The 11,261-nt window shown below is 34.5% G+C and overlaps 1 protein-coding gene across 1 annotated transcript in view; it reads left to right on the top strand.

Moving 5' to 3' along the window:
- LOC102753117 (epithelial chloride channel protein) overlaps positions 1–10,802 on the top strand; it is a 27,627-nt gene extending 16,825 nt beyond the window's left edge. Inside the window, exons 9-14 of the mRNA XM_006760802.2 lie at positions 2,945–3,045; positions 3,808–4,032; positions 4,318–4,588; positions 5,122–5,289; positions 5,833–6,072; positions 9,681–10,802. Coding sequence (XP_006760865.1) covers positions 2,945–3,045; positions 3,808–4,032; positions 4,318–4,588; positions 5,122–5,289; positions 5,833–6,072; positions 9,681–10,021 — 1,346 coding nt within the window. The 3' untranslated portion in view covers positions 10,022–10,802. The remainder of the gene's footprint in view (positions 1–2,944; positions 3,046–3,807; positions 4,033–4,317; positions 4,589–5,121; positions 5,290–5,832; positions 6,073–9,680) is intronic.
- The last annotated feature ends 459 nt before the right edge of the window (positions 10,803–11,261 follow it).

The following is an 11,261-nucleotide window of genomic DNA, read 5'->3' as shown; positions in this document are numbered from 1 at the left end:
GTGGGGGGGTTGCCACTGACAACTCTGGGATCTAATCCCAAAGCTGGGTTCCCCAGCAGAGGGCACCAAATCTGAGGAGGGGACCCACATAACATCTAGCTGTGAAAAGCAGTGGAGTTCTGTCTGCTAGGAAGTGGCAGCTGAAAGTTTGGGTACCCTCTTGAAAAGCCAACCCACAAAAATTCCTGTGGAGTCACCCACCTTGTGCTCAGGCAGAAGGAGGGTGAAGTGGACTGGAGCTGTGAGAGCAGAAGCCAGGACTGGGGACTCAGGGAATAGAGCTCAGAAGGCAGACACCCCGTATTTCCTGGGCTGAGTCATTCCCTCACACAGGGGAGGTCATCTTTCTCACATAGATATCTGCCTTGCCTGGGGAGAAGACAGTCTACTGGAAAACACCTTGCCCTGAGGCCACTTAAAAGATTAAAAGTAACAATTAGCCTCCAGGCAGAAGCAACTGCCCCACCCTGTTGAAAAAACTCTCACCACACCTGATTGTCTGGGGGCAATTTAAGTCAGAATCCTATTAGTCTGTAGACAGAGGCAGTCTCTGGAGGCTTTGAGTCTTTGCCTGGTCCAAATAGTCAGAAACAGCCTTTAATACTGTCCTGCACTAGAGACTGAGAGGTATAGAGGATCGACCTAATACATAGTCACAAACCCAAACAGACAACCAAAATGAGAAATCAAAGTTACAACCCCCAAATGAAAGAACTAGAGAATTCTCCAGAAGAAGAGATAAATGAAGCAGAGGTAAGAAATTTATCTGAACAGAGTCCAGAGTAATGATGTTAAAAATGCTCAACAGTATGGAAAAAAAAAGATATAGAACAGTATGAGAAAAAGAATGACATAACACAAAGAACACATTGGAAGGAATACACAGCAAACTAGGGGAAGCTGAGGATCAAATCAGTGAATTAGAACAGAGCTGAAAATACCACTCAATTAGAGAACCCCAAAAGTAAAAACAATTAAAAAACAGGAGGACAGCTTAAGGAAGCTGTGGGACAATGTGAAACATAACAATATTAGAATAGTAGGTGTGCCAGAAGAGGCAGAAAGGGAGAAAAGAATATAGAAGATTTTGAAGAAATAATGGTAGAAAATCTCCCTAACCTGGCAAAGGAAAAAGTCACACAAGTTTAGGAAGCACAGAGAACCCCAAACAAGAGGAACCCAAACAGACCCACATCCAGACAAATTGTAATTAAAATGCCAAAAATTAAAACAAAGAGAGAATCTTAAAGACAACAAGAGAAAAGAAAACTGCTACCTACAAAAAAAGTTCCCATAAGGCTGACACCTGATTTCTCATCAGAAACTCTACAGGGCAGAAGGGAATGGCGTGAAGTTCTCAAAATAATGGAAAGCAAGGATCTGAAACCAAGATTACGAAATACAGCAAGGCTATCATTCAAAATAGACGGTCAAATAAAGAGCTTCCAAGACACACACAAAAAAAAAACTAAAGGAGTTCATCACCACCAATCCAGCATTACAAGAAATGCAAAAGGGATTGCTGTAAGAGATTGCTGAAAAGAAGAAACAGAGAGAGAAATGTAGACATACAGAAATAAAATGGCTATAAATAAGTATCTTGCAATAATAACCCTAAATGTAAATGGATTAAATGCTCCAATCAAAAGGTGTAGGGTAGCTGAGTGGATACAGAAATATAACCCAACTATATGCTATCTACAAGAGACCCACCTCAAAACAAAGGACACACACAGGATGAAAGTGAAAAGATGGAAAATTTTTTCCCATGCAAATGGAAAAGAAAAAAAGCTGGAGTGGCAATACTCACATCCGACAAAATAGAACTTAGAATGAAAGCCATCACAAGAGAACAAGGTGACTACGTAATACTAAAGGTTTGATCCAACAAGAGGATATAACGCTGGTAAATATTTATGCACCCAATATAGGTGCACCTAAATATATTTTAAAAAGCCCTAACTGGTTTGGCTCAGTGGATAGAGCATCGGCCTGCGGACTCAAGGGTCCCAGGTTCGATTCTGGTCAAGGGCAACATACCTTGGTTGCAGGCACATCCCCGGTAGGGGGCATGCAGGAGGCAGCTGATCAATGTTTCTCTCTCATCGATATTTCTGACTCTCTGTCCCTCTCCTTTCCTCACGGCTCTGGGGAGAGGAAGCTCTTTTATTAAAACACTAATAGCTCTAGTGCTCATCAGCAGATGAGTGGATAAATAGGCTGTGGTGCATTTACACCATGGAATACTATGCAGCTGTAAAAAAGAAGGATCTCTTACCCTTTGAGACAGCATGGAGGGACCTGGAGAGCATCATGCTAAGTAAAATAAGACATTGGAGAAAGATAAATATCATATTATCTCACTCATTTGTAGAATATAATGAACAACATAAACTGATGAACAAAAATAGAGCCAGAGGGGGAAAAACTACACTAGAATATAATAGAAGTAATCCTGTTATTTGCAGATTTTTAATATTTCCTACAAATTTTGTGATACCATACTATGTTAGTAGAGTTTGGGTAATATTATTAAACTTAAAATCCTTTTATTCTTGAAATATTAATGTTTATTGCATGTTACATTATATTTAAGATCATTTTTCTTGAAACATTAAGGTTTATTGCATGTAACATTATTATATTTAAAATCATTTTTCTTGAAATAAAAAAACTGAAAAAATATACTAAAATAATAATAATAATAATTGGCCAGTTCCTTATAGTTTCTTCATCTTAACTTATTTTGAGCAAGGTTTTAGTTGTTATAAGATTACATCTTAGAAACTGATATGCTGAAAGTTCATAAGGCTCTGGGAAATATATTTTTATAAGTTCAAAATGAAATTTTAAAATATTTTAAAGTACATCGATAACAGCACAATAGAATATTATTTTTGTATTTTAAATTAATATTCTAAAAGTAAATAAAATTCCATTTTAGGAGGACATCGGTTTTTTGCTAATAAAGACATAAATGGCCTTATTGATGCTTTCAGTAGAATTTCATCTAGAAGTGGCAGCATCACTAAGCAGGCTATTCAGGTTGGTATCTCAGAAAAATTTCTAGCCTTTGCACATCTTACATAATAAAAGCCTAATATGCTAAGTGTCCAGTTGACCAGTTGACCATTCAACCAACCAAAGTGTAATATGCTAATGATATGCTAAGGCAACTCAACCGCTTACTATGATGTGCACTGACCACCAGGGGGCAGACGCTCTGATCAGTAGATTAGATTGCTGCTGGGGTCCAGCTGATTGGGACTGAGTGAGATGGGCCAGACACACCCTGGAGCCCTCCCACAGTCCCTCCCAGGCTGGCCAACCTCCCATGTCTCTCCCCTGCCCCAATCGTGCACCTGAGCCCTCTTGCAATCCAGGACTCCTTGGGGGATGTTGGAGAGCCAGTTTCGGCCCGATCCCACAGACCAGGCTGAGGGATCCCACTAATGCATGAATTCGTGAACTGGGTCTCTAGTTTGTAATAATTTCTCTCTTGCTAAATAGTCACTTCTTCCTCAAATAAATAACTTTTGCCTGAAAATATTTCAGGTATGCAGAAGAAAAAAAACATCCTTACTGAATTTGCTTTTCTGGGACACTTATAGTCAGCTTCCTCTATTCATCCTTCTATTCTTTATAATTATAAATGCCTTTTATTTGCAAAATTTTCCAAAATAATTCTTAGTTATTTTAATTGAAATTTAAAAATAAATTTAGAATTCCTCTAAACTGACCAAACTTTGAAATGCTATTAAATATAATAACAAATCCGTTTTATGTGTTTTTGTTTTTATATAACAGTTGGAAAGTAAAGCCTTCAATATTACAGGAAGGAAATGGGTAAATGGTACAGTGCCTGTGGATAGTACAATTGGAAATGACACTTTCTTTGTTGTCACTTGGACAATACAAAAGCCAGAAATTATTCTCCAAGATCCAAAAGGAAAGAAATATAAAACCTCAGATTTTAAAGAAGATAAACTAAATATTCGATCTTCCCGTCTTCGAATACCAGGTATTGCAAAGGTAAGAAAATTGTTTTTTTTTTCTCCCATGCTTTACCAATCAATTTGGAGAGAAAAAAATACAGATAACATCTTATACATTGTCAATATTAAAATAGTGATAGATCATCTGTCGCAAAAAAGGAAGCCAAATAGAATAATTAAGAATTCATATCCATACTATTTACTAACTTATAACATCACATATTAAAATCATTGCTATTACTCTGCTAAATTCCTAAATTCTGTTATGTTCCAAAGAGAGTAGGAAAATATTACAAAATCTATCAAAGAGATTTTTTTTCAGACAGGTACTTGGACTTACAGCCTTCTAAATAATCATGTCAACTCTGAAATGCTAACTGTCACTGTGACTACTCGAGCAAGAAGTCCTACCACACTCCCAGTAATTGCAACTGCTCACATGAGTGGAAATACAGCACATTACCCTAGCCCAATGATTGTTTATGCACGAGTCAGTCAAGGGTTTTTGCCTGTTCTGGGAATCAATGTAACAGCCACTATAGAAACTGAAGATGGACATCAAGTAATATTGGAACTCTGGGACAATGGTGCAGGTAATAAGAATCTGCATCAACTTTCATTGAATTTAAAATTCTACTATAGTCACATCACTTAAAAGTTAATATTTCCTGTGTGATGAATCATATTTTTAGAGAGTTAAATTTAATTTTAATGCTTTTAAGTTGTTTTACTCAATTACCTTGACTAGGCATAGACATGAACACGTTTATCTTCTTTATATTTTATGAGCAATTTTACTTTTCTCATGGAATTTTACAGAAGTTTTCTCTGTTTTCATTGGTGTGCCTATACTTTCTCCAGTTTATATTCTCCTGATTAAGATTCCTTTATGAAATAATAACAGCTAATATTATTTGAATGCTTACCATGAATTATTGTTTTACAAAGTCAAGGGTTAGCAAGTTAGCCAGGCTTTGAAATTAAGCAGTCTGATTCTAGGGTTCATGTACTTAAAACACTGTTCAGTACTATTTGCCAAAATGGTTGATATCTCTAGTACTTATGAACAGTTAGGACAGTCATTTTTACTTTGTTGGATGGCTAATTATTGTATTTCAATATCAAGGTGCTGATACTGTCAAAAATGATGGCATCTACTCAAGATATTTTACAGATTACCATGGAAATGGTAGATACAGTTTAAAAGTACATGCCCAGGCAAGAAAAAACAAGGCTAGGCTAAATTTAAGACGACAGAACCGAGCTCTGTATATACCAGGCTACATAGAAAATGGTAAGTGGCCTTAAAATAGAAATGTGTCCTTTGTTAAGGTAAATTACACGTGTCAAGCATTGAAAATACAATGTCCTATGGAAAACCTAAGTAATAGTTATAAAATCACCTGCATGTTTCAAAACCATAGTTATGTAATGGACATAGCATTGGGCTATGCTTCTAACGTGTTTTGTTTTGTTTTTTTATATCCCCCTCAGTTCATTTCATGTACATTGAAAAAAATTTACTGAGCACTTCCTATGTGGCAAGCATTATGTTAGATGCTGAAGCTACAAAGGTATTAAATAAGACACTATCCTTGTCCTCAAAGGATTTACAGACTAGTAATAAAAATAGTTTAAAAGATAATACTAATATTGCATAATGTCTCCTCACCAATTTTAACATGACACCAATAAAATAAGCTTTTTTTCACCAAAAGGTATTCCATTTTCAGTGTCTGCTATCAATCAATATTAACCCTCTACAGCTGCAAGATGAGATGACAAGATAAAAACAGATATAGCAATATTGCAAGTCACAACATTACTGTTTTGTTAGGTACAATTATACTGAACCCACCCAGACCTGAAGACAAAGATGACATGGAAGAGGCTGAAGTAGACGACTTCAGCAGACTAACCTCAGGAGGGTCGATTACTGTATCAGGAGTTCCTCCTGCTGTAGATCTCACTCAGGTGTTCCCACCCAGTAAAATTACAGACCTCAAGGCTAAGTTTAAAGAAGGCCATATTCAACTTTCATGGACTGCCCCTGGCAATGTTCTTGATAAAGGAAAACGTAAGTTTGATATTATTTTAAAACATACTGAAAGAAATCCCATTGGCTTTCATTTGCTAAGAATTTTCTAATGTCCTATTTATAAATAACAACTGTGGAGTGTCTATGATGGGCCATTAGTTACCTATTTTTCAGATGCAAACACTGAAGCTCTAAGAGATAGTTAACAGCCCCAAATTGTCAGATTCTATTGGGCCAAACTGCCTTTCACAATATGAAACATCTTAGAAATTACTTTGAGAAGATTAATAGCTTTCTGTTGCATTCTTTTCTACCTAACAAGGAAAACTTTTTCTACGTATTTCTGTACTAGTACAATTGTATTCATTCATTGACTTTCTTTGAATTTTCAAACATAGTAGGTTCCTTCTAAATAATCCCTACTCAGCATTCAGTTGAGTATAGAAGACAATTTATGTAAGAAAATAGATAATTTTGTAGAATGTGATAAGTGATAATGCTATTATAAGCACAGGTGATATAGAAGCACATTGGAAGGCCACAATTCCTGGTTGTGGGTTAGAACACAGAGTATATTTTAAAAGGCTTCCTAAGGAAGTCTATCCCTGACCTAAATCTTGAAGAATGAGAGAAGTTAGCCAAGCTAATTGAAGGTATTCCATGAAGAGAGAGGATTATGGGAAGAGAAACTCAAACTAGTTTGAGAGATTTGACCATTGAGTTTGAATAAAGTTCAAGGCAAAAATATCTCATTCATTCAAAGTTTCCTAAAATAAATTGCTCTCATTCCAGAAGGTTAAATCACCTTTATCTTTGCTTTAAATTTACCTAAGTTTCATTAGTATATGTTGAATCCCCACCATACTTCCCAGTATTGTGCTAGACTAGGGGATTCTTAAGAGATAAAGCCAATCTTGCAATTTTCCTTTAAAGGTGGAAAAATGAAAACAATATTCATTATCAATACAGACAATATCTCAGGCATTGTCAGTGCTGAAAAACCGCATGTTCAGTGCTCTTTCTCCTGGGTTACAATAAATACCTCAATAGAAAATATACTTTTCAATCTTTCATTTCCTATATAGCATTTTTCAAAGATAAAATTTTTATTATGATAAAGGAAAATTCATTCTAAAGCCAAAGAAAACATAGAATACCCATGAAGAGCTCTCTTCTACTTCAATGTGGAAAACTCATCATGACAACTTCTGAAATACATTATTTTTCTATGCTATTACCCTCAAATATCTGGCAGAATTAAAAAAAAAACTTCCACTGGAAAAGCCTTAAGTGAAATTACCTGACCAAATGTTTAGTTCTAAATTCTATTCAGTCAAGACCACTCTTTCAGATCAAGATTTGGTTCATAGCAAATGTCCCTCGGGCTGATTATAGAAACTAACAATGGGAAGAATGGATTATTTATGGACACACAGAGAGAAAGAACTTCACTGTATTTAAGCATAAATGCCTAAAATAAGTGGGATCTAATCTCCTTCTTTCCTCTGTGACAAATTAGAAGAGACTGTATTTGCTATGAAATGTTGCCTTCAGATATTACAAAAGTAGGTAGAAGAAATGAACATATAATCTCAAAACCAAGTACTTAAATTCCCTGTGACCTAATTTCCTTTCCTGTTAAACATGCAAATTAGACTAGATGACGTGGGTTACTAAAACAAATAGAGGTAATTCTAATATTTTATGATTCTCTAGTTCCATCATTTGGTGCATCAACTTAATAACTGTATTGTTGACCAACAAGTAATTAAGTAAGTCAAATACGTATCTAAAACGGTAACATGTACCAAAAAACAGTATAAAACATAGTTTTTGCCCTCAAGAATAATATGACCTAATTGAAAAGATAAACTGAACCTCCATAAAATAATCTGGGAAGCAACATTATGTGCAATAAGATTCATGGAAGAGCCCAGGCCAGTGTTTCCCAGTGGTTGGAGCATTGTCCCATGCACCAATAAGTTGCCAGTTGGATTCTGGTAAGGGCATACACCTAGGTGACAGGTTCAATCCAGGTCAGAGCACTTTTGGATGCAGCCAATTGATGTTTCTCTCTCTATCTCTCTCCCTGCCCTCCTCTCTCTCTAAAATCCATTTTTCAAACCTCAGGTGAGGATTAAAAAAAAAAAAGAGAGTTCATGAGAGAGTCATCAGGGTGGATAAACACATTAACACAACTTCATGAAGAAGTTGGGCCTCTTATTGGACCTTAAAAATTAGTATCATTTGCATAGATAGGGAGAGAGGTACATTCCAGGGAGTTGTGACAGGGAGAGAAGGAACAAAATAATATGATCAAGGTCAAGAAACCAAAATTTCACAATGGAATATTTGAAATAAAATGAGAGGAAAAGAAAGACAGATAGACTGAGAAATTAGATAGATAAACAGACCCATCTAAATGGAGTACAGGGTGTGTGTGAAAAGTAGTAGGCAGAATGGATTGATAAGGCCTACATATAAGTCTTCACTTTAGAAAAAGACATTTGCTGTTTTATTGTTTATGGCATTTCAGAATGTGAGAATTTATTTTTACATTGATGGCTGATAGATTTCTAAAAGCATTTGGAATGAAACATTTATGTCAGCATCTTTCTTTCCTTTACTGATAAAATAAGTTATATTAGCTAATAGGTCAATAATTTACTAAGTCCTAGACATTATGCTAAACACTTACCTACGTTTTCATATATAATTCTCAACATTAGAACAGTAAATATTCAGTAAACGTGTGTTGAATGAATTGAATGACTGAATCTCTATTATACGGATAAGAAAATTAAAGGTAAAAAAATGTAAAATAAAATTGTTTTGTTATACAACTAGAAAGTAGTAGAATTAAGATCTTAATCAAAGTCTACCTAGCACTTAAGCACATAAAAATTAGTAAACAGCCCTTGCTGGTTTGGCTCAGTGGATAGAGTGTCGCCTGCGGACTGAAGAGTCCCAGGTTCGATTCCGGTCAAGGGCATGTACCTTGGTTACGGGCACATCCCCAGTAGGGAGTGTGCAGGAGGCAGCTGATCGATGTTTCTCTCTCATCGATGTTTCTAACTCTCTATCCCTCTCCCTTCCTCTTTGTAAAAAATCAATAAAATATATATTTTTTTAAATTAGTAAACATTCCACTCTCTGCCTCCTTTTGCTTTTTTTCCTCAGCCCTGTCTTCCATTCTATTTATCTGCTCTCTTATTTTCCCCTCCTTTTACTCCCTCTCTCAACTTATTGAGAAATAAAACAGATGTGCAGTACTGAATGTCTTTACTATATTCAAACATCATGTGTTCCTAGTTCTAAGTTAAAAGTGGATTCAGCTCTTTATTGTTCTATTTCTAAAAATAAATCTAGATTCTGGTTTTTTAGTTATATAATTTTAGTTATATGATTTTTATGTAATTGTGAATTAAATTTCTTGTAATTAGATAACTAAACAGAAACTGTTCATGTATTTGTCCTTAAAATAAAGAAGATGGGATAACCTGACAACAGCCATAACTGAAATTTCCATAAATAAAACCCAGTGTGCATTTCTGATAGGGCCCTAAATGTAAGACAGTGTGGTGGCAATATGGCATCCTAGTGATTTTAATTTACATTAAAAATAGAAATGTTTATTTTCTTTCCAGCCAAACACTACATTATAAGAATAAGTAATTATCTCCAGGAGCTCCAAGAAGATTTTGACACTGCTACTTTAGTGACTACTTCTAGTCTGATACCTAAGGAGGCTGGCTCAACAGAAAATTTTGAATTTAGACCAGAACCTTTCAAAACAGAAAATGGCACCAGATTCTATATTGCAATTCAAACCATCAATGAAGCCAATCTTACCTCAAAAATTTCTAACATTGCACAAGCAACCAAGTTTATTCCTCCACAGGAACCCAGTGTCCCTGATCTGGGTACCAAAATTTCTACAATCAGCTTGGCAATTTGGGGATTAGCTGTGATTTTATCTATGTTTTAAAATAGAAATTATATTAGAACTAAATTCAATGTTATACATAATTGGTACACACTTATTTAGAATTTGCTATTCTTGTCTATTATAAAACTCTTTGTAAGATAAAAGTGAGTGTACAAAAGTAAATTTCCCAATCACTTGAGTTCATTAATACTAATTAGTTGCTAAATGTATAACAAAATGAGTGTGCTAGTTCTTATCTTTGAAAAATAAGTTTATTAACTCAATATAAAAAAGAAAATGCATATTTGCACTTGTAGATGTTTTAAGAAACATTTTTTGGATGTGCCACAAATTCATTTGGTATATTAACAAAGTCAGAATTTATCTGAGCTATTTCAAAAATATTTATGTACCCACAATAGAAATAATTTTATGGTAGAATTATTTAGGTTTTATTCTTGATTCTGAATGATTACTTTACGTTTACATAAACTGTAATCAAAAAGAACTATAAAGATAAGTTTTCAATGAGAAATGGTCTAGAGCAGTAGATAGGTCAAATTTGCTTTGTGTCATTGATTAAAAGTGGTATCTCAAAGTTATGACTCTAACATGAAATGACTATTTGATAGCAAGAATGTTTTTTTGAATAAATTTTGTAACATCACAAGAAGTCCTGTTTGTATTATTAGGTCCTAAGAGTATCACCAAAATGTTCCATCAGGGCAGAAATTTTTTTCACTGCTATATCCTCAGTATCTAGAATAGTACTCAATGCATTGTAAATATTCAATAAATATTTGTTAAACAAGGTAATGAATATTTTTATACCATCAACAAATTCCAAATTTGATCCATTACATTAAAAATATCCACAAAGTATGATGTGTACATTATGAGGACCTGATATAATGAAAACTAACCAGTTAATAACAGTGACCTGAATCAACTCAGAACATATCTTCAGAATTTGTAAACCATCTGATAAAATTAAAATTAAACAATTAATATAGTAATAATGTGATTATTTTCCTGAGAGACAGAGACAGAGGAACAAACAGTGACAGTTAATTAGAGGAAAATCATTTGTTTACAGGCAGGAAGATTTCAAAAACTCTTTGAATGTCTGAAAGGAGGAACATATATGATGTATCTTTAAAGTCAGAAAAAATCATAAAACATTAATAAATTAAATCCAGAAGAATATATTACAAAAAATAATATATTTTGACAAGTTGGATTTATCCCAAGAATTCAAAAATTATTTAATGTTAGAAAGTTGATGTAATTCACCACATTC

This window comes from Myotis davidii, unplaced genomic scaffold (assembly GCF_000327345.1).
Source record: "Myotis davidii unplaced genomic scaffold, ASM32734v1 scaffold156, whole genome shotgun sequence".
NCBI lineage: Eukaryota > Metazoa > Chordata > Mammalia > Chiroptera > Vespertilionidae > Myotis > Myotis davidii.
Note: the sequence above shows the minus strand (reverse complement) of the source record. Positions and strands in the feature narration are given on the sequence as shown.